Below are 25,304 nucleotides of genomic sequence, written 5' to 3' on the forward strand. Positions count from 1 at the left end.
TTTACATTCTGTTGCTCCTAGAAATTCATGGGGTGTTATGTATTAATAATAAACTATAATCTATATCATTTTGTGTTATTTTTCTAAAACTTTGAGTCATCTTTTCCTTCAAGCAGGTCTGTCTTTGCCCTGTAAAAACACTCCTTTTGACAATAACCGTCCAAACAATTTATTGTTGATTTTCCATGAAGTAATCGTAAAACATTAACAAGGTGTTTCAAGACATCATACATACTGTTCATAGATAACCAGATATAAAAATAATTTTGGAAAGTTACATATATTTCACCTCCCAGGCATATTAGTAAAAACTCATGGAATTAATTATTTTGATCATAGCTCATAGTGTTTGTATGTTTGTTCCTTTTTACACAGAAACTAGAAACCACTTACATCCAGAGAGATAATGGTTGATATGAAAAATAAGCATTTAAACAGATTTCAATCTTAATGTAACAAAGTAGAAAGCACTCCAAAACACAAGATGGCTGCTGCTGGCTTTTGAACGACTGGCTGTTGACACTATTCCTGGTTCCCGTATTTTGGTACAGAAGCGTGGTTTTTTGGGTACCGGACACAGGTCACGATTTCCTGTATATGGGGGTGTCCAGTTGTCGAGATCACATGTTGAAGCGAGTTTGTCGAGATTTTCCTGGGTGGCAGGAAAAGCACTCCGCTGCAGTGGATTGATGTTAGCATAGGTCATGTAACCACTCATTTGTCGCTCGAGGCCCAGAATATAGAGATTATTAACCTGGGTTTGCTCATATGTTCCAAGGCAGTCGTCCTCATTACGAATATTTTCAATAATAATCTGTCCAGGAATCTTAACCAAGCCAGTTTTTATCACACAAAACACGTTGAACCGAGCGTCCAACTCAGTCGGGATACGTATTTTTGCATGCTGGATATCCTCGCCATACAACACAACATCAGATTTCAACAAAATCTCTTCCATAGTCATGTTTCGCCAACTGGATGATTTACATGCCCTTAAAGGTTGTGTGAAAACAAACAGCAATCCCCAAAATGTCAGAATATAGACAAAATTCATTTTTTTCTTTAAGACTTAAAAAAGATTTGTGTGCCAATGTTTGGCATGCTATAGTATTTTTACTTAAATACTGAGGGCAAGTGTTTAATAATTCATTGGTTTTACACCAACTAGTGTAACAGAATAAATCATATTATATGGCTGTCAGCAATACAGCCATTTTCCAAATATAATTACCCGGTATGAGGTTCTCAGCTGACCTCAAAGCTTACATGGTATATCTTGCATATTCGTTAGGTTTTCAATTCTATCAAAAATCCTCACTCCTATTGTTTGCATCAATAGGTAAATTATTATTTTCAGCATTTTAATAGTTTCGGTGAGTGGGTGGTGGTATCCTCTACCGTACCAGTGGCAGACAATGTCAGGGGTAGGATATTGTGCACTTGGGATTATGTCCAACATACATACTACCAAACTAGTCAACACTTTTAAAATACATGTAATATAATTATTATCATACCTTCTTATATATACCTGTATAGAAATAGGAAAACTGGGTGCACACACACATTTCCTACAAAGAACTCACTTTAAATACAATGTCATGTTCTTCAAAAGTAAATATATTGTTTTAAAAAGGATTGGTGTTTATTAGCAAATAAAAAAACATATGAATTTTAAATGAAGGAGACAAAAATATATGACTAAGGAATATTTACTACTACTTCACGTTAATTAAATGTATTTTGAGGTCAGAAATTAAGTTATTATTACCCTTTTACAAATAGGGAGATATTAAAAAATCAAAGCGCTGAAGGCACTGAAGTTGTTCGCTATTGCATAATCTTAGAAGCAACTCAGTTTTCAAACTTATGTTATAGCTTTTTATATCGCAAGCTTGAAATGAACGCAACCCATTCAAATTTTTAAAGAGTGTGTCTGAAAGGTCGAGATGTGTGTGACTGTTTATCCTCATATTTATGTTATAGAGAAAATAAAAACAATATATTGTTTTGAAAAGGATTGGTGTTAATTGGCAAATACAAAACAAATGAATTTTATATGAGGGACTATATATCAATGGCATGTGTTTGTCAAAAATCACATTGACATTGTAAACTGAAGATGGTATAAAGTTCTCAGTACATGTATTATGAAAGGTGCAAGAATTCATTTAAATCTTGCAAATAAATGGTGTAAATTTAGCAGATTTTGCGCTTACAGTTGTGACACAATAAATATATGACTATATATATATGACTATATATATATATATATATATATAAGGAATATTTACTACTACCTCACATTAATACGATACATATATTCCAACATGGTAGTAGCGTACTCTTTCATCAAAAAGGAATGAAATGCTGTCCCTTATACAAATTACAATAAGAAATCCTGATCTGAGCGCAGAAAAGAAATCTAGAGCTTCGTCACAAACTTGACAATGACCCGATGTGCTTTGTCAGCTTTTTTCAAGGGAAAATAACTAAGGAATGTGCTGAGGAGTGTGCATCTACACTTCATGGAGAAGACATACTTTAACTGTCAATTTATCTGATTAAGAAATGTGAAAGTACAAACTGAAAGCATTTCATGCCGACTGTGCTTTGTCAGCTATATTCAAGGGTGAATAACCTCCGGAACATTTAGATCACTGGTTCTTGATCATCTATACATCATGGTGATGACATTTTTGAAGTCTAAATGTAATTTAATGATGTCATTAGTGTGGATTACATGTAGTTTGGTTCACACACCTTTAACATTCAATGCCGACAAAGGGATCATGAGTATACTCAAATATACACCCTCCCAGTCTGGGTATATATAGCTTTTAGTACAACAATAATATATTTGTTTTGTGACTATGATGTCTGGCTAATAAAACACTCAGACTAAGCCCTTGTTAATTCCTACACAAGAGAAATCCATATGGGTGCTTTGTGTCTGATATTACATGTAATTGAAAGTATTTCCTTAATTGACAAGATATTATAAAAAAGAGCAAGTACCTTTTTTAAAAAGGTCTTATTCAGTTTCACAAAAAGACATCACCTGTACTTCTTTAAATTTTATCAACAACCCAAGAAGAAAAACAAAAATTATAAATATTTTAATAATTTATGTAATCCAATAGCTACAAACATATTCATGTAACAGTTTAAATCAAACAATAAACACATGTTAACATTTATTCCAATCAGTAGAGGACAATCTCAACATCACTGTGCTTGTTTCAATCTTGATCTACACTCTAGACTTACACTAGATAGTGCGCTAAATGAACTCCAAAAACACAATACATCCATAGAAAACAATCATTTATTTCAAACAATGCCTGACAGATAGAAAGCAATTTCCCTTAGGATACATGTAAAATGACCTCATTAATGACCCTTTTCTTCATATAAACTTGAACAACCAGCATTACATTTAATAAACAGTCATAACTGACCTAGCGGTCAACTGAGAACAACGGTCAATTGCAGACAAGGGTATGTCTGGATTCCCTCCAATGAAAATCACTCTCTATTACACTTGAGAATAATGGTCTACAGTCCGAAACCGCCAACAGCCAGTATATTTTACTTTGAAAGTCATTTTTGAACTGAGAACAACAGTCACAATTGAAGTTAAATTTTGATTGCATGAAACAGATGCAAGTAACAATAACAATTTGTATTTGTAGCAATTATGGGCTGCAGTCAAAATGACAAAGCATGAGTGCCTGACAAAGTCGAACCGATAAGGTGTTTAAAACAACACTAAGCTGGCAAGTGTGGTTATAAGAAGGCAATAAAAGGATTAATGATCGTCTAACAAGGCAATACAGACATTGAATTGCAATTTAAAAACAAACTTTAGGAATTTATGAAACAGAATTGTTTCAAGTTACAAAAAATATGTAATTAATAATTGATTGTTTTAAGTATGAATGAAAGTGCTGTTTGTGTGATTTTTGCATATTAACACATTTTTACAAGATTTTTGCGTCTATTTCTTTGAATGAGAAAGATACAGTTATACCGTACTTTTGATTATGACAGCCAATCCACTTTTAATACTTGTTTGGACATCAATGACACACGACAACCTTTATGTAAAATATCTCCCAATGAATGTAACACGAACTGTCAGATTTACTGAATGAACAAGATGCTTGAGTTTAATAACAACAATACTATCTTTAATAACGTCATAGATTTAGTTTAAAAATGGGTATGAAATTGAATCAATTTATAAGATATTAATCTGTATTATTCAATAGAAGTTATTTATGTTATTATGCTTAGTTATCGGCATTGACTTTTTGTTTTAGACTGTGTGCAAACGGCTAAGTGGGGTAACGACGTAGCATAACTACCAACTGACCAACCATCTAAAAAGCAGTCATCTAGCAACAACAGTCACTTTGGCCATTTCCCTTGACTGACCGCTGTTCTCAGTTTTGACTGTGAACAAAAACTGATAACCCATACATGACTGTCAAAAAATGCTGTATGGTACACAGTTTGTGACATTAAATGAAATTAGTCAACACACATACTTACATTCACATTCTAAACAGATTGTAATTAACTCGTAAAACTGACGTAAAATAAATTACCAATCAATCAATAAACTAACAAGGGCTGTTTGTAAAACATGCATGCCCCCATATGGGCTGTCAGTTGTAGTGGCAGCCATTGTGTGAATACGTTTTTTGTCACTGTGACCTTGACCTTTGACCTAGTGACCTGAAAATCAATAGGGGTCATCTGCCAGTCATGATCAATGTACCTATGAAGTTTCATGATCCTAGGCCTTATTATTCTTAAGTTATCATCAGGAAACCATTTTACTGTTTCGAGTCACTGTGACCTTAACCTTTGACATAGTGACCTGAAAATCAATAGGGGTCATCTGCCAGTCATGATCAATGTACCTATGAAGTTTCATGAGCGTAAGCATTCTTGAGTTATCATCCGGAAACCATTTTACTGTTTTGAGTCACTGTGACCTTGACCTTTGACCTAGTGACCTGAAAATCAATAGGGGTCATCTGCCAGTCATGATCAATGTACCTATGAAGTTTCATGAGCGTAAGCATTCTTGAGTTATCATACGGAAACCATATTAAATATTGCAAAACTTTAACCAAGGTTAAAGTTTTGGACAAACACAAATAATGAATCATTGTGACCTTGACCTTTGACCTAGTGACCTGAAAATCAATAGGGGTCATCTGCCAGTCATGATCAATGTACCTATGCAGTTTTATGATCCTAGGCGTAAGCATTTTTGAGTTATCATCCGGAAACCATTTTACTATTTCGAGTCACTGTGACCTTGACCTTTGACCTAGTGACCTGAAAATCAATAGGGGTCATCTGCCAGTCATGATCAATGTACCTATGAAGTTTCATGATCCTAGGCCTAAGCATTCTTGAGTTATCATCCGGAAACCATTTTATTATTTTGAGTCACTGTGACCTTGACCTTTGACCTAGTGACCTGAAAATCAATAGGGGTCATCTGCCAGTGATGATCAATGTACCTATGAAGTTTCATGATCCTAGGCCTAAGTGTTCTAGAGTTATCATCCGGAAACCATCTTGTGGACGGACGGATGGACCGACCTACCGACATGAGCAAAACAATATACCCCCTCTTCTTGGAAGTGGGGCATAATAACTTTAAACAAACAAACGGGTGCCAACGCTCGGCTGTGGGTACATTTTTTAATAAAAGAAAGCTTGTCAGAATTTTTTTTAGAGGTCACAGTGACCTTGACCTTTGACCTAGTGACCCAAAAATGGGTGTGGCGTGTAGAACTCATCAAGGTGCATCTACATATGAAGTTTCAAAGCTGTAGGTGGAAGCACTTTGTCAAAGTTTTAGCACAACGCAGGCAGACAACACGACACGACGAGCTGGCTATGAAAATACCTCGGGTTTTCTCCGAAAACAGCCGAGCTAATAAAAAACAAGTGATCATTCAATTCAAAATGAAAGCAGGCTGTTTTGTTGCTAGACAACAGTGTCATCATAATTCATCCTTTGTCTCCTCATGTTCGCCATTCTGCTCTTCATCTACAAACGCAACATTTTGAGAATGAGAATAGTTTGACAGTTTAAATACTGTTTAACAATTATAATTTGTCTGACATTTATTTTGGTTGGTTCTATTAATGATCACACCAACTGAATCAAATGGTTGATGAAATGTGTTGTACATATATGCCTTTTAAATCGCTTACAGTGTAAACATGTAGTACCTTTTGAACAGTAATTAATTTGATCAGCTATTGTGCAATACCTATTAAGTGGCATAACATTTATTTTAGATTGAAAACACATGGATATAGCTATCCATAAATATGTCCATTTTCAACCCAAAACTAAACTCAATTCCAATGAAATGAAATGGTTTTACATTATGCAAATCATTTAATAGGTTGAAATATGTATACAATTAAACAATATGTAAATAAATGCATGAATAATTCATAAAGCGATTTATGCATAATTTCTCATGATTTTGATTACAAACATTGCACAAATACAAATAAAATAATAATAATTTAGCTACCATAGGATTGAGCAATGACCCTTTTTCACTAAACACACACAAGTAATTGAATATGGAAAACTTGCTAATTTTTGTTAATGAGTTATTATCTGTCAATTGTCCATCAAATACAGACAAACTTTATTGTGTAAGTGTTACCACTCGTCTGACCAGCATATGCCTTATTTTCAGTCTTATGAATTGCACCATTTGACCATATACAAATCCGTTTGAACTAAAACGATTCAAACAACTCAGATAGCCACATATGAGCTCCAATGGCTCACATCACATCATGTTGGGTCCCAAACCAGTAAATGAACACTCCAAACACTGTAGAGAGGATGCACACTATAACCAGATTCCAGTTAACTATGGAGCCACACACATAGAATACCACAACCATTCCTAGTAACAGAAGCAAACTTGGCTTGTCATTATCAGACTGTTCTTTCTTCTTTCTTTCTTTAGATTTTGGAGGTTTTGGAGGGTCTGAAACAAATTAAAACTCTAGTTTACTTCACGTCACTTTTTAATTTTTTTATTGATATAGTTATCTTTCGTTGTAAGTTAAATATAAAGTATTAAATTAATTTCATCATTTCTTTTTGTAATATGCCAGCCTTTCAGCTATATGTTGCAATCAGTGAGATTGGAGCAGACATTTAAATGACAGTCTTTTTTAAAATAAAATGTATTACACTGTAACTCCAATATAACGCGGATGACGGGGTCCAAGCCACGCAACAGCGTTATAAACGGACAGCGTTATAAGTTTTGAGCTTATTTATTTAAGGGGCTATAAAAACAGGTAAAGTATAGCCTATAATAAAGGTCCTGTGTATCGTCATGCTGTGTTGTCATCCGCAAATACATGCATATAAACCGAATCGAACGATAACAGTATACATACCGCTTTTCTAATGTGCACATTTATCCGATAATCCAATATAATTACATCACTTACGAAAAAATAATGTTTAACATTTATGACAAGAAATATGTTTACGAACTTCGTAAACAAATTCATATGCCTACGCCATTTGTCAGAAAAAAATGGTACAGTGCATTATGGGACACAGCTTTCATTGGACGAGCGCATTTAAATTTAGATTGAATGCAACACGATACATGTACAAAGAAATGTTTTAATGCATCATATGCAGCATGTAAAAAACGTGCTTTCCGTGGACTTTCTGATAACGGGCAAAAATTTAAGTGCATCTCTGTTAACTATTACACTGCGTTAGCATGTAAATAAATCGTCAGGATTTTTAAATTTATTTTTCGTATACGTACTGAAACATTAAACACACACAAAGATATTTGTATTTATCAAGCATGTGTAGCATATAATAAACGATAACACACTTACACAGCCATAGTTTATACAATGAAATACAATACACGATAAATACAAAACATAAACAGGTAATCGTTTCAAATAACTTTAATTTGATAATTATACCGCTTGCACTTGCCTTATTGAAATTAGCGCACCGAACCGCTCTAATATGGAATACATGTAATAAACACTGACTCGCGAGTTTTCACACCTTTATTGACATTACACAACAGATTAACACCAATTAGCTGTCGAGTGTCGTTTAACCTCGAATCGATTAAAATCAGTTAAACGGACGGATAAAGCAATCAAGCTGTGATCGCTGGCTTCTTTGAATTTATGAAAATACATGTAGTTGCATAACATGGATTTGAATCAGAAATGGAAGGTTGGAGAAAAAACGGGATCCAAGTACCCCCCGCGTTATATTGGACACAGCGTTATAACGGACCGCACTATATTGGAGTTACAGTGTATACCTTTCCAACAACACAACACTGAGAAAGGTGAACAAAAAGAAGAGTCAAGCCAAGCATGCTCTTTACAACAAATATACGCACAACATATGTGGCGAATGTCAAACAGATGCTAATTACCTCTTGATGACATATTTGAATCCATTACATAACAATTGAATTGCACATACAACAAATCACTTGGATTCCCAAACCATGAGGTACCAGTGTCTAGGTTTAACCCAATTAAATATGCAAACAAACTTAACACTAATTTGATACAGGGTAAGTACGAAAAAGAGATCAGTAACAAGATCCTGGCAGCTTACTGAACATACAGATTAGAAGGTACTGGGTTTAAACCCCAATTTCACAGCATGCTCAAGATTACACCAAAAACTGGCTCTTCACTGGACAGGGACTTGAGAGACTTTCAATAGGTCTCAATAAGACAATGATTTTACACTTTAATTCACTTCTGTATAAACATCATTTCAACAACATATGCGTTCGTGGCCATGTTTGAAGTTGCTACCTTTTTTCCCCAGACATTATGTTAGGAAATGAAACATTTCAGTCACTCATAATATTTTAAAACACATATATTCATTTCTAAACCTATGTTTGATATAAACTACACATGAGAATGAAATTGAACATTTTAACATTACAATGACTAAAATGCAATTAGTGTTAAAATGATGATCTACATGTGTTTCTCATATTTGCATTTACAGAGAAATCAGTAATGAAATCAAATTCTTTAAACATGTAATGTTTGAAGACTGCTCCAAAGACCATATTCAAAGGGAAGTAAACAATTTACCAGGAAAGCCTAGTAAACATGCAGGATAACCTACCCTTAGGCTTTGGAATGCAGAGTTTGCTTCCTTGATCGTAGATCATGTCATCCTCACATTTACACTCATAACTACCGTCTGTATTCACACAGGTCTGCTTATCACCTGTACAAAGAGTGGGGTCTTCTGTACACTCATTTAGATCTGAAACAACAAACAATTATTAACCTACTTGTTTTCATTCATATTATATATCCAAAAGATATTATATTATATATAAACACAAAAGTGGGTTTTTGAAAAAAATTCAAGCAAATATGTTAAATTGATATCTCCCACCAAATAAAATTTGTTTATGGATCAATGTAAATCCCTTGATATAAAATATAGTCATTAAGTGTAGGGTTATAATTAATAGCTAATAATTAAGTGTCGGGTAATTGCTTTTATGAGTTGCAATTCTCCTTATTGATATCTACACACTCATGAATTTTCATGTTGAAATCTTGTAGCATATCTGAGATATAGCTTTGAAAAGTTTCATCATACAAAAACAACAAAGGGCACTAACTCTTAGTTTAGAAAGTGCAGGGTTAAGGTTCTTGTGCATGGCACTTCTTCCTATTGATTTCTACTCACCCATGAAGTTTCATGTTCAAATGTTGCATCATAAATGAGATATACCGGTAGCCCTGACAATTTCCATCATACAAAAACAACCAAGGGCAATATCTCTTCTTTAAGAAAGTGAAGGGTTATGGTTCTTAAGCATGGCACTTCTCCTCATAAATATTAATACACCCATGAAGTTTCATGTTGAAATCTTGCATGGTGTTCGAGATATAGCCCTGACAAAAATCATCATACAAAAAACAAACGGCAATAACTCTTATTAAAGAAAAAAAAGAAGGGTTAAGGTTCTTGTGCATGGCACTTCTCCTCATTGATATATGTATACACCTATGAAGTTTCAGGTTGATATCTTATATAGTTTCTGAGATATAGCCCTAAAAGTTGTGTGACAGACAGACAGACGGGTTGACAGACTAACGGACGGACAAGCCCAATTCTCCATACCTCCCCCTTTGGCGGGGGATAAAAAACACTTACCTCATCTTATGCACCATAATGTTAGTAACTGGATATTGGCAAATATACTACAGCTTTTCAAATCCCCCAAAGGCAATGTCAAAAGTATGTATTTTTGTTCATAAATGTCCGGAACTTGACAAGTTACAATGTGGAATCTATGAATTAAGATTATTCCATTTACTTACTGACTCTTGGCATTTCTTGACCATAACTGGTCCTGCAGTATGAGAGTGTCATAGTGATTGAACATAACATGGTAATCTATTAATATATGAATACCAGTTCACCAATACCGTAATCGAAAGCCCCTAAAAACCTTTTCATCATCATTTTCATGACAACTCAGAATATTCTAAAAATGACAAAAGTCATCAGATATTTAGTGATCCATTGATGTATTTCTGATCCAGATAATGAAACTCTACATATCCAAAATGATATACATGTATACACATTACCTGTACAGTGTTCGGCCTCTAGTCTGTACCCCTCCTTACACGCCGCACATTTATGTGCACCATACCCTGCACAGCCGGCACAAGACCTATGACAAGTGGCACAGTTGTAGGACCCCTGAGTATTGGAACAGTACTGATTCTCTGCACACAGAGAGTTCAAACATTCATCTATATCTTGGCAGCCGTGTTCCTCAGATTTACTCCACCCGTTTTTGCACTCATCGCACCCCTTAGGCCCCGCTTCCCAGCATGTGGACTTGCAGGACTCATGACACGACGTGCAGACTGTGTGTGTGTCATTTTTGCTCTCTTCAAAGAAGCCATCTGTGCATTCCTCGCAGATATCACCGCGGTAACCACTGTTACAGTCACATTTCCCTGTGCCTTCCCGTGTGCCTTCACCCTTTAATACAGAAAGCAGTGACTACTGATTTAATTATAATACATCTCAATTTTAGTTCAATTACATCTAACATAACTATACCTAATAGGATTTTGTCCTCCTTATTTGACTTATAAAAAAGATTAATATTAAATTAGAGCAAATAAATTCCCAATGCCGAAATTGCATTTTTTCCCCCCAAATGGCCAAGAAATGACCTGCCTTTTTAATGACAAAAAACTTCCAAACCTGTTGATCCCTTCTCTTTGCATAAAACACTCAACATTACTAGGAAAATTACTAAATTTTCATAATATTATTATTATCACTACTAGTATAATTATTATTGCCGCTATTGTAAAATATTATAGTTATTAGTCCCCTACCGGTTTCACCGGAGGGGACTTATGGTTTTGTCTCCGTCTGTCAGTCTGTCCGTCCGTCACACTTTTCTGAATCCTGCGATAACTTTGAAAGTTCTTAATATTTTTTCATGAAACTTGGAACATGGATTGATGGCAATATGGACATTATGCACGCCATTTCATTTTGTTCCTACGTCAAAAATTGTGGTTGCTTTGGCAACAAATAAACTAGAAATAGTGCTGAAAATGGTGTTTTTTTCTGGATACTGCGATTACTTTAAAAGTTCTTGATATTTGTTCATGAAACTTGAAACATGGATAGATGGCAATATGGACATTATGCACGTCATTTCATTTTTTTTCCTATGTCAAAAATTGTGGTTGCTATGGCAACAAATAAACTAGAAATAGTGCTGAAAATGGTGTTTTTTTCTGGATTCTGCGATAACTTTAAAAGTTCTTAATATTTGTTCATGAAACTTGGAACATGGATAGATGGCAATATGGACATTATGCACGTCATTTCATTTTGTTTCTACGTCAAAAATTGTGGTTGCTATGGCAACAAATAGACTAGAAATAGTGCTGAAAATGGTGTTTTTTTCTGGATCCTGCGATAACTTTAAAAGTTCTTAATATTATTTCATGACACTTGGAACATGGATAGATGGCAATATGGACATTATGCACGTCATTTTATTTTGTTCCTACATCCAAAATTGTGGTTGCTGTGGAAACAAATAATAAAAATATTGGAGCCGGTAGGGGACTTTTATTGCTTGGCAATAGTCTTGTTAAAATTATTCTAGAATGTTTCTATCATACTAAAATAATCATTTTTAACGGCCCAAATGCAATAGTAAAATAAGATTTAAATGTTAACTAAATAATCAACCTTTTTGACTTTTTGAATCTATTTTCAATTGCAAGCGAAAGCTGAAATGAACAATGTCGTGTCATCCTCATGGAAAGCATAAAAACACTAACTGTGCAGCCCATAGAACAGTGAGATCTTTACTTTTTATAGAAAGTTCCTAGTGAACAACAATAAAATGAGGTATCTATTAAGCCAATGTTTGCACCCAAAATTTGCTCTATGACAAAAAAAAGATACAGACTTATTGGTAAATTAATTGGCCTTCAGATAGGTCAATTTAGACATGTACCACAAAGTTATTATATTAGCTTCCCACATGAAAAGCATGTGTTTTGGTTGCTATTACATGAAATGTGAATACAAGTTACCTAAATCACGAATTTCCCATGATGCAACTCTGCATAAAATATGTTGACAAGCCAAATTCCACCTGCACAATCTGTTTATGTTATCTCTGTTCAGCAGATTATCTATTATCCCATGGTGATTACAGTGATTATAACGATGGATATCATTTATGTACAGAACCTACGGCCCATAAAAAGGAAGGAATATTGTACATAGATAATACTCAAAATTTGCTTAGGATCACTTTTTATTTTCACATTATATATCTTCATTTTTATTAATTTAATTTAAATTGTTATTTTGCAGGTTAGGATATTATAATGTGTGTATATGATTTTATTTTTATGTATTTATTTAGCATTGATGGCATGACGCTGGCTGAATCTAGCTAGGGGTTAACTTCAAATTACACATACTATAAAAAGTGATCGTTAGCAAATTTTGAGTAGTATATTTACATATTTGGAAAATCACCAGTTTCTTATGAAATTTTATTTTGATTACCAACTTAAGAGCTGCAATAACAAATGGTGAGTTTAGCAATCAGAAACACTAGAATGACAGCATGAAAAAGGTGTCACATAATCGTTCAATTTCACGTCATGCGCATATTGCCATAATGACGTGACTCGCATGAATTGCATCTTGTTACTTTGCGAATAGGGCAAGTCTGTCCCTTTCCTCTAATGTCAATTTATCCGTATAACAACGTGGAATGTAATACTCAACAACAACGCCATATGCAAATTCCAGTCCAATTTAGTATCGAATATAATTCATATTTTCAAATATATAAATACAGTCTGACAACTACATGATTGAATCTTTCTCGATCCGTTCACCTCAAGATCTAAGGGAAGAGTCCTCTATTCTGACAAAGCATCTACATTTTGTTGATAGGTTAACTTGCATAAAACTCAATTATAATTTTGATTGGTATTTAGTGTCCGTTTCTGCACGTGCTTATTGTTGATCGGTTGAATCGCTAAATGTACTGAATCAATGACACTCCCAGGAAATAGTGTGCCTAAATTATTCACATTTAACCCTTTTAGCGGAAGTTGATGATGGCTAACTCAGGCCATCAGATTGCAATTAAGTTACAATTATCACATTTTGCCAGTTCAAAGGACTATAAAGATTGTCGGACTTGATTATAATGCACTACTGCAATTATTCTGGCTGCTATCACATATTTGATATGTTTTGACACTCTCTGACCTTTCAAGTTATTAATCTTAATATTTTAATAATGAATTTAAAGGTACGTTTGTTAAAGCAAAATATTTTAAGCACATTTCTATAATTTTGTTATAGATTCATTTTCTTTATAATTAAACATATATTACTAATTTCCAAAATTCAATAATTATATTATTAATAATTATCAATTAAAGATTTATTAGTAATTTCCAATTTATATATTTAAATTTATCATAACTTTACAAAGGATTATTAAGTTGGTTGTTACTTTAAAATAATGTATTTTATATTCTGACATATATATGAAAGAATACCAAATTAGTGGATTTATAACAAGTGCAGCCCAACGACAGAAAACCATCCCCAAGGACATTTTTACAATTGGTAAATATCAAAGTTCTCTTTGACGTTGGAACAATCTTAAAACAAACCTATGTGATGGTGTTATTATCTTTACAAAGGGCTAATATACATCACAAACAGAACAACACAATAAGTAAATACAAGAGCATCGCATATCGGGTGCCAACGCTCAGCTGCGAAAGTTTGTCAGATTTTTTTTTTTAAAGGTCACAGTGACCTTGACCTTTGACCTAGTGACCTAAAATTAGATGTGGCATCTAGAACTCATCAAGGTGCATCTACATATGAAGTTTCAAAGTTGTAGGTGGAAGCACTTTGATTTTAGAGCCAATGTTAAGGTTTTAGCACGACGCCTACGGCGGACGGCTGACGACGAGCTGGTAATGACAATACCTGGCGTTTTCTCTGAAAACCGCTGAGCTTAAAACCAATTTAAAAAAGTTCGCAATGAATAAAAGAAATGGTAAAAGTCAGCTCACAGAATCCATATTAACATACTTTTCAATGCATGTGTTACAGGGTATTCACACTAATCTTTTAATGACTACCAATTCAATCAAGACTGTGAGAGATGTTCAGTGTGGTTGATATTTGGTGATGAATTAGTGAGTTAAATTACTAACATTGCATGCCTATTTATGTGGGAAGTATGATTTTAAATTATTCCTAAACATTGGATCACTTATTTATGAAACCTATTAAGAGGTGAAGGGCATTTTCAATTTGCCACATAACATAATATTCTTAATAGTGTCTAGATCTGGTCACTGACCATCATTTCTGTCATTGAAATAAACTGAACTGAACTATAACCCACTTGTGTTATAACTACAAAACCAGACTACATGTGCATCAAAAACAAAAAAATGTTCTTACATCACATCTTCCATTTCCACCACAAGGCCTAGCAGGACCTCCCTTGCAAGGAGAACATTTGGGGCCATATGTGTTTTTAGGGCAGCAGACTGAAATCAGAAACACAATCAAGTTTATAATAAAAGTATCCCTTTAAGGCAAAAATGATTTGTGTAGAAAGCTACTTGTTTTAATACTTTAATGCTTCCTAAGGAAGCAAGTCTCTTTTTGTAAAACTTTATGAACTAACACAATATAAATGCACAGGCTTTTCTTGAAGAATACCCGGTATGGTCAGTCACAGTGGCAATGCAATGTGAAAGGGGTTGTTGTGGAAGGGGATCAGTGCCGTAGGGTGTGTTTCCCTTTTTGCAAATCTACCGGAATTAATTTTTATTTACATTCTTTAAGTTTGAAAATAAAAACTAGCACTACTATGAGGCTATTAAAACAGAACATTTTCTTTTATTATCTTTTTTTATTCTCCATTTATTGCATTTAGGCCGCATGATAAAATATTAACAAGCGAATTCATTGAATTGATATTCCCCACTTATTTCAAATATGTTGACAGACCGTCAAGCAAAATGAAAGACATTGCCAATATTATATCCCTCTGCCTCTGGCGCAGGATAATAACACACCAGGCAATTAAATGTAAAAGTTGATTTGCCAAAAAAACAAAGATAGTGCACTTTCATACTTAACCACAAGTTACATACAGTTTTAATCTAATCACTCTCTGTTATACAGCTGAATCCAAAATAACTCAGATGGGTCTTTCTTTCTCCAACCTACCAATTCTGTCTTGAGCGTTTTCTTGAAATTAAACATTGCGGCGCCCATTGAGCTGATTGCTTAATTGCTCAATTATAATCTATAAGAGACTTACCATAACTGGGGTATTTAGCATTTTAAGAGTGATAATCAATTGTTCACAGTAATTCATTTTTGCCCTGTTTTCAGAAAATCCACAGGAAGCACGTTTTTTGGCTGACTGCCTATGCAGTGTTTTCCTCTATATTTAGTCGGTACCGTAAAACTGCACCATTCCCAATGTTACCATTTTTCATTATTTCAAAATGAACAAAGATTTTCGCGGTCGGAGACATATGGCTTTGAACTGGTGACCCCCATTTCAATTGGGGTCATCAACTGTCCATGGCCAATGTGAAGTATCAAGCCAAATGGTCAATTTATTGGCGAATTATTAAACAATTGGAAACAATTTTCACACTTATTGTGACAGTGACCTGAACCTTTGATCTATTGACCCCCAATTTCAATAGGGGTCATCCACTGTCCAAGGCCAATACAAATGGGAAGTATCGAGCCAATCAGTCTATTCGTTGAAAAGTAATTGATCAGAAACAATTTTCCCTCTTATTGTGACAGTGACCATGACCTTTAACCTAGTGACCCCAATTTCAATCCAATGCACATGAGAAGTATCAAGTCAATAAGTCAATCGGTCAATTAGTTAGTTGATCGGAAACGACTTTCACACTTATTGTGACAGTGAGCCCAATTTTTATAGAGGTCATCTACTGTCAAAGGCAAATGAACGAAGTATGAAGCCAGTTGGTCAATTCGTTAAAGAGTTATTGATCGGAAACAAACTGGTCTACCAACAGACAGACAGACATCCAGCAAAACAATACAACCCCTCTTCTTCAAAGGGGGGCATACAAATTCCCAATTCACACAAAAATTCTGATTCGCAGAACAAAATCTGAGGAGAGTTCCATATACACATCATGTAAATAATCCCTTTCGTCAAAACATCGCAGTCTACAGAATAGGTTAGACAAGGGACAAAATTGTCACAAAACCAGGTTTTCAACTCAAAGTGTGACCTTGACCTTAAAGATATCAACGCAATTCTTTCGCGCGGCACACCGTCCAATGATGGTGAACAAATGTGCCACATGATTTTAAAATCTTACCATGAACGACATAGTTATGGCCCGGACAAGCTCATTTATGGCCATTTTGTCCTTTGAACTCAAAGTGTGACTGTGACCTTGGAGATATCGACGTAATTCTATCGCGTGACACACTATCCAATAATGGTGAACAAATGTGCCAAATGATTTTAAAATCTCACAATTAACGACATAGTTATGGCCCAGACAAACTTGTTCCGCCCGCCGGCCAGCCCGCCCGCCGACATTCGCCAAACTAATAACCAGTTTTTCCTTTGGAAAATCTGGTTAAAAACCTACTAAGCGTGTTTTCACAACACCCAACATTTGATCCAGTTTTGTCCTGGTTTTCTGTTTTCTCAGTACAATAACTGCTTCAATAATAAATCATCTAAAAGAACCAACCGATAAAGATACAGCATATTTGATTTGAAATTAATTTTGAGAAAACATCTATTTCAAATAATTCGCTATATAATTTAGTTTAGTAATGAATGACAACATTTTTTGCCAAAACTACATGATTTCAATTGTCTCTACGCTACATAGTTTTTATACAAAAATGAATACAACCACACTTATTGTGCGGTAACGTGACATTTTACGTACATAATTTTCTCCCAGTTTTTGTCGGGACAAAGGATTTACACGAAATACATGTGCACTGTTTATTTGAAGCTAGAACTTGATAGCATCGCGTAAATTTCAATTTAATTATGGTCATTTGAGAATGCAACAAAATATTAACAGTTTTTGGTAATTAATCAAATAATAATTTGTTAACAAGCTTTACCTAAAAATAAATGTTTTGACAATAATAAGCATAAAATTCACAATATCCACGAGGATTATAACAGGTTGCAATCATCAGTTTCCCAAATAACTTGCCATGATCTTTCATGGAGGAGTACACCATAAGGACTGATAAGTGTGGAAGGTATAGCAACGCCAACAAACTGCCAAGAAACCACTGAAATTATCCGTTGGTAGTGACACTGGGTTATTCATGCATAATTGATTTACAATTGTTCGCATCTTCAGTGCCTTGGAGCCTTATTCTTATACTACTCTATAAGTAGTATGTTACCAATTTCAGTGTAAAATGAATAAAGCCAAACATTTTACCAGTACATGTACTGATTATCATTCGTGCATTTATGAAATTCCGACTTAAAATTAGGGATTATGAATCAAATATTTACAATTACTTATAAAATCCAATGCATAGTTGTCAGATGTTGATTATAGCAACATTTCATCGATGGTCAAGTCAACTTGCGTAAAAACCTGGTTCAGTCAGAGGCAGGTTATCCTATGAAATATGAGGCTCAGAGGCAGGTTATCCTATGGAATATGAGGCTCAGAGTACCCATTTAGTCAGAGGCAGGTTATCCTATGGAATATGAGGCTCAGAGTACCCATTTAGACAGGTCAGAGGCAGGTTATCCTATGGAATATGAGGCTCAGAGTACCCAGTCAGAGGCAGGTTATCCTATGGAATATGAGGCTCAGAGTACCCAGTCAGAGGCAGGTTATCCTATGGAATATGAGGCTCAGAGTACCCAGTCAGAGGCAGGTTATCCTATGGAATATGAGGCTCAGAGTACCCAGTCAGAGGCAGGTTATCCTATGGAATATGAGGCTCAGAGTACCCAGTCAGAGGCAGGTTATCCTATGGAATATGAGGCTCAGAGTACCCAGTCAGAGGCAGGTTATCCTATGGAATATGAGGCTCAGAGTACCCAGTCAGAGGCAGGTTATCCAATGGAATATGAGGCTCAGAGTACCCAGTCAGAGGCAGGTTATCCTATGGAATATGAGGCTCAGAGTACCCAGTCAGAGGCAGGTTATCCTATGGAATATGAGGCTCAGAGTACCCAGTCAGAGGCAGGTTATCCTATGGAATATGAGGCTCAGAGTACCCAGTCAGAGGCAGGTTATCCTATGGAATATGAGGCTCAGAGAACCCATTTAGACAGGTCAGAGGCAGGTTATCCTATGGAATATGAGGCTCAGAGTACCCATTTAGACAGGTCAGAGGCAGGTTATCCTATGGAATATGAGGCTCAGAGTACCCATTTAGACAGTTGATACTCTGAAGCATGGCTTCAGTTAAGAGTGTTTAGTTTATTAAACTAATTGTTAGTGCTACTAGAAACAGGATTTTGCTAGAAATCACTCACCACTTTGATGATAATATGCAACTTATTATTTTTACATTTTTTATGAAGTTTTCAGCACAATTTACAAATTTCCCATTTGAAAACGCTGCTAATTTTCCCAATGCGACCGGCATGGGTACCATTCCCAAAGTGGTGAGGAAAAATGACGCAATAAAAAATGTTTATTATTGAATTGCATTCAATCTTAATTTAAATCCACTTGTCAATTGGTTGTAATAATTAAATCTGAAAAGTGTCAAATGCGTACACATCATGATACCTGATATGTGCATTTTTAATCAGCAAACCTGTGTCCCATAATGCACTGTACACAGTACCCTTCTGGAAAATGGCATATGTTTGTGTTTATGAAATTCTTAAACACATTTATCGTCAAAAATGGGCATAATTATTTGTTTAAATGTGAGGTTGTAATCATATTTGATTTTCAGGTTTATATACAATTTAGAAAAGCGGTATGTTTAAATTCTTAAATATAGTAGGGTTTATATGCATGTATTGGCGAATGACAACACAACATGGCAATAAATGAGCTGAGAACTTATAACCTGTTTATAATGCAGTCTTGTAGCTTGGAACCCAATAACTGCATTATATTGGAGTTACAGTGAATAAACATTCCCTAAAGATAAACAAACACAATGAAAATTCAAGTGTTGGGGTGACATGATCAGAAAATCAGGTGTTGGGGCCATATTGATTTGGTAGTTAATGCAAAGGGGCACTGCTGTGCTAAAACTGACTGGTGAAAAAAAAAGATATATATTTCCACTTAGGATCCATGTTTAAAGGTCACACAGGCACAAAACACATATGTCATTCTTATAATGTGTAGCTGTGACACATATTATTTAACATCTATAGGCATGCATTAGATATTCTAATATTCTATGCTGTAATAACCAAAATACATTATTAGTAATAACCTTTCCCCATTTGGCAATATAAATTTTAAACATTTATCCCATGTACAGGTGAATATATCTTCTATTATATAAATAAATGTTTAATAGGTACTTTAAAATTGGTTCAATTATCGCATTTTAAACATATAAAGGGCATGTGAGCAAACATATACACAGTGTAGTTCACCTTTGATTCTATTTACACAGAACCACTGATGCATGTCCACTTGTTCATCCTTGGCATGTACATTGAACCAGAAATCTTCCAGATCCTCCTCATGTTTTTCTGCCATGAAATGACACTGCCAGGGAACGATAAATTTATAGTTAATTACCCACATTTCGTTATCATACATACACATGAAATACTATCACCAAGCTGATAAGAAATAAAACTGAGTGCATTACAAGCTGACTATTTGTATTGTATAGTGAACATTTATAAATATAACAAGAGCACCACCTAACGGGTGCCAACGCTCGGCTGCGGGTGCAGTTTTGAATAAATGAAAGCTTGTCCGATTTTTTTTTTAGAGGTCCCAAAAATGGGAGTGGTGTGTAGAACTCATCAAGGTGCATCTACATCTGAACTTTCAAAGTTGTAGGTGGAAGCACTTTGATTTTAGAGTCAAATGTCAAGGTTTTAGCACGACGCGGACTGCGGACGACGAGCTGGCTATGAAAATACCTCGATTTTCTCTGAAAACAGCCGAGCTAATAACTCATGAGATATCAATTATCTAGATAAAATAAATCAATTGAAAAGAAAATGATAATTATCAATGGAATAGCCTATTAACACAAAACATTTGCTGAAAGTGATAAGACACATATTTCTATATTAGCAATAACAAGAGATGTGTTTGTCAGAAACACAATGCCCCCTATTGCACCGCTTTGAAAAAAAAAGTTGTTTTTTTTACCTTTGACCTTGACAGATGACCTTGACCTTGAACTTCCACCACTCAAAATGTGCAGCTTCATGAGAACACCGCTTTGATTTTTTGATTTTTTGTTTTTTGTTTGACCTTTGACCTTGAAGGATGACCTTGTCCTTGAACTTCCACCACTCAAAATGTGCAGCTTCATGAGATACACATGCATGCCAAATATCAAGTTGCTTATCTTCAATATTGAAAAAGTTATGGCCAATGTTAAAGTTTTCGGATGGACAGATGCCATATATTTGACATTTGACCTTGAAGGATGACCTTGACCTTCACCTTTCACCACTCAAAATGTTCAGCTCCATGATATACACATGCATCATGCCAAATATCAAGTTGCTATCTTCAATAGTGAAAAAGTTATGGCCAATGTTAAAGTTTTTGGACAGACGCCATATATTAGACATTTGACCTTGAAGGATGACCTTGACCTTCACCTTTCACCACTCAAAATGTTAAGCTCCATGAGGTACACGCATGCCAAATATCAAATTTCTATCTTCAATAATGCAAAAGTCATGGCCAATGTTAAAGTTTTTTATTCAGACGGACGGACATACTGACATACACACATACACATACTGACTGACGGACAGTTCAACTGCTACATGCCACCCTACCGGGGGCATAAAAACACATTACAAACAAAACAGTTTTTAGCATAAAACTGTGTACCACTATATTTCAAAGTATTCTGTGGTAAAAAAAAAACTTACTTCTTTTGCATCATATTTGCACAAATGATTTTCCCAAATTTCTACTAGACGTGTTTCACTGAAAAGAAAGAAAGCAAACAACATAATCACTAGGTAACATAGAGCACAATCACACTATAACATGTATGTATTTTACTCTTGTTCTATTGAAGGTTTGCAAACAAGGGTAAATTTGAAACAAACAAGTTTCTTTAATCTTATATTTATGATGTAATGTTTGTGTTGTTTTAGTCATGTTTACAATACTTACATACTTGTAAAGTAAGAGCTAATGATAGAAAACTCAAACCTATGTGCCCATGTGCCCAAGGATTTTTCTTCCCATCTTGTATTGCCACCACCAAAGTTAGATTTCTTCGTTTTCTCGAGGCCCTGAAAAATATGAGATAAGTGTAGACGGATATTAAACATGTAAATGTTTATTTTTGGACAACCAAGATTAACACTTAGAACAGGGACTAGTTTGAATTATTACATAAAGCATTTGAAATTGCAAATCAAGCTAATTGTGAAGGTACATATCAATAGATGATTATAAAAGGATAAATAATTTTGCTACAATTCATTTTGACCTCAGTGAAATGCTTAGATTGAGCTAGTCACACAAGAGGTTTTGAAAAAAACATGTCTGCCTCCCAATTTGCAATTAACTTGTAAAACTTTGAGATTTTTTTTATAAGTGAATGCTCCTGTGACCCTGACCCTGACCTCAGGGTTTTTTCTGCCAATTTTGGGAAAAGGAGTCTGACCAAATTGGGAATTTTTTATCGACAAAATTGGCCATTTTGGGAATGTTTGCTTCGATGAAACGGCTCATTTGGGATTTTTTTTAAATTTATCATGCTTAAATAATTCAGTGGTTTAATAAATAAATTTATTTTTATTTGTTATTTTGTCTTCTTTATATAAACAGATGCAATATTGGGCATGTTCAACGTTTATTCAAGTACTGCAGTTTTGTTTTTCAGTTACAGTTACACTCTGAGATAAGAACTGAACAGCCAAAACCTTAAAGCAGATATTTTTGACAAAAACAAACACTGGTTAGACACAAGTTATTAAACACTTCATTCTTAAAAGAATTTTTTTTTTTTTTGGAAATTGGGATTTTTTTTATAATTTCGGTTTGGGATTGGGTCCGTTTGCTTTGGGACTGCCTCCGTTTTCTGGAGGCGCAGACAGTGCTGAAAAACCCCTGGACCTGATCTATTGATCTTAAGATTGATGATCAATTAAAATATGATCATACTTATCTGTCTCTTAAGACTTAATTACCAGCAGCATTCTTATGTAAATGATTATTCTCTAGATATTCCATGGAAACCATTTTCGTGTTAAAAGCTCCTAAGAGATTATTCTTTGACCTGTTGCACAAAAATGTATAGTCGTTTTAAATCCATATAATTTAACATTTGTAACCAATTATCAATTAATGTACATGTATTATAATTGAATATAATTTCCACATGTTTATTGTGTTATAATGCTTATCAATATAAGAAATATATCTTTAGTCGTTCAATTTCCTGAATGAATGTCATCCATCTTTGCCAAAAAGGTGAAAAAACTACAAAAGACCAAGAATCATCTTTCACAAATGCAGAAGATAAAACACGTTTTCAGCATCAATCTGGGCCCAACATGTGATCTAATATTTCTGGAACCATGATCAGGCACAGTCTAAAATAAAATATTATGAACTAATTGATCCATTAAAGTTAATTTAAATTCAGATTTAAAAAGCATGTATCTTTTTCTGAAATTCAGGAAAGATTGACAGAATATTTAATATAAATAATAACTATAAATTTCTCTGTATTTAATAACTTATTGTGTTTGATATTTTCACATGCTTTTCTAATCCTCTGGTAGTAAACTACAAAGGATATTTATAAAATTTAGCCAGATTGTGCATTTAAAAAGCGTAGTGGGCTTTTTCCAAAGCCACAATCCATTCAGTTATAAGCATCCGCAATCAAACACTCAATATAGCAAGAAAGCCTGCCAAAATCAATATCTAATTGGGCGCAACAGCAACATATGGAAGGGTTGTGAATGTTGATATTTGTGGGTTATAAAAGTATAAGTCAAATGCAGATTGAATTGTAACTTTTAAAGTAAACTTGTAGACTTATCATGGTTTTAAACTCTTGTAAGGAAAAAAATCCTCATGTTTGAACAGCTAATCAAAAGTTTTTTACCTCACAACAAATAGCCAAAGCATTTGGCAAAGGCAACTCAATATCCTCTTAAGTAACCATAATACCAATTTTTCATGATTTTAGGTTGATGCGATCGATTTGACGAGTGAAAAGCAATATACCTATTCTTCTACGAATTGAGGCATAGTTAGCCGTAGTTGCAATAATTCAACTCTCAGCTTTATAAACCAAAGGGTTGCTGAGAGTTGCAATCAGCCGTCTTTTGTCCAAAGGTGCAAACTTTCATGCTTTGATCACCACTGAAAATGCTAAGGAACAATAATGCTGCAAAAACTTTTACCTGTCTAAAGCACAAACTCATGCAAATGATACCATTAAAGCAAGAAATAATTGCTTTTTATTTACTTTGTTATCCTTTTGTACGCTATATCAACCATATCGCCAAACTGTTGTGATGTTGTCGACTAAAAGTGTAGTTATCAGTAAGGTTACAGTACACCAATCTTTTGCACATGGTGATATTTGATGTAACCTTAGTCAATAACGATGTCGAATCTTTACACTAGTTGAAATTTCAAAATGAAAATGTCAGCACAAATAGTGTGTTAAAACATCGTCATGTTTTTAGGTTGCATTCAAAGAATAACATCCATAGGCTGGTAAATTTAATGTGTTTTTGAAGTTTATTCATCGCTTTCCTTAATTGGTAATAATGGACGTCTGTTAAGTTATAACTAATATATGAAGGGGTGCATATGTACTCCCAGAGCTGCCGTGGCAAAAATTATCCAAGGCTCTGGGAGTACGTTTATATGGACTAAGTTAGCGGTACTAACAAAGTTAATGATATACCTCTTTGAAGTTTTCCACGATATCTTTACAAGTGCTGCATTTCTCTTTCCCAGCATCAGACAATGGCAGTAGAATATATAAAATTATAAAAATATGCAGAATAAAAACTGAGAAAACCTTCTTAACATGCATTTCCACCGCCCTGGTATCAATGTTGCTTCAAAACTATAATTATATATTTAAGTTAATCAGTCACTTCTAGAATCAAGACTTAAACTAAACAATAACAATGGATTGCTTTCATTATGTCACGCCAAATGTCACAACAAAAGTCAACGAAAACAAGTCACTATCTCAATGGCATTAGCTGAAATCCATAAAGTGTGCTGTAATACACCAAAAAACACCGCCGGAATAAAATGTCTTATCATCGATATAACGGAGTTCAATAGAAAACTCAACTGACATTTCACAAAATTACAACTAGACCATGTTGGACGTTCTAGGCACCAATCAAATTTCGCCACGCCTGATTATCGGTCTTGAAATGTTACAAGGGAGGTAATTTATCCGG

General features: G+C 34.6%; 1 protein-coding gene across 3 annotated transcripts; it reads right to left on the reverse strand.

Annotated features, from left to right (window-relative positions):
- Positions 1 to 3,108: 3,108 nt before the first annotated feature.
- LOC127879945 (cysteine-rich with EGF-like domain protein 2) lies at positions 3,109 to 25,285 on the reverse strand. Of its 3 annotated transcripts, XR_008049364.1 has the most exons (9): positions 24,791 to 25,284; positions 22,066 to 22,148; positions 21,777 to 21,834; positions 20,301 to 20,415; positions 15,122 to 15,210; positions 10,708 to 11,110; positions 9,218 to 9,361; positions 5,028 to 6,079; positions 3,109 to 4,888 (listed from the first exon to the last, which is right to left on the reverse strand). XR_008049364.1 is itself a non-coding variant. In XM_052427085.1 (8 exons), the coding sequence occupies exons 1-8, from the start codon at positions 24,920 to 24,922 to the stop codon at positions 6,033 to 6,035; spliced, it is 1,071 nt and encodes a 356-aa protein (XP_052283045.1). In that variant the 5' UTR covers positions 24,923 to 25,284; the 3' UTR covers positions 3,109 to 6,032. The 3 variants fall into 3 exon arrangements, 2 of the variants coding, with proteins under 2 accessions (XP_052283045.1, XP_052283037.1); XM_052427085.1 differs by having other exon boundaries at positions 3,109 to 6,079; XM_052427077.1 differs by lacking the exons at positions 3,109 to 4,888; positions 5,028 to 6,079 and adding an exon at positions 6,090 to 7,049 and having other exon boundaries at positions 24,791 to 25,285.
- Between the last annotated feature and the right edge of the window lie 19 nt (positions 25,286 to 25,304).

The sequence above is a fragment of the Dreissena polymorpha genome, chromosome 1 (assembly GCF_020536995.1).
Source record: "Dreissena polymorpha isolate Duluth1 chromosome 1, UMN_Dpol_1.0, whole genome shotgun sequence".
NCBI classification, from domain to species: domain Eukaryota; kingdom Metazoa; phylum Mollusca; class Bivalvia; order Myida; family Dreissenidae; genus Dreissena; species Dreissena polymorpha.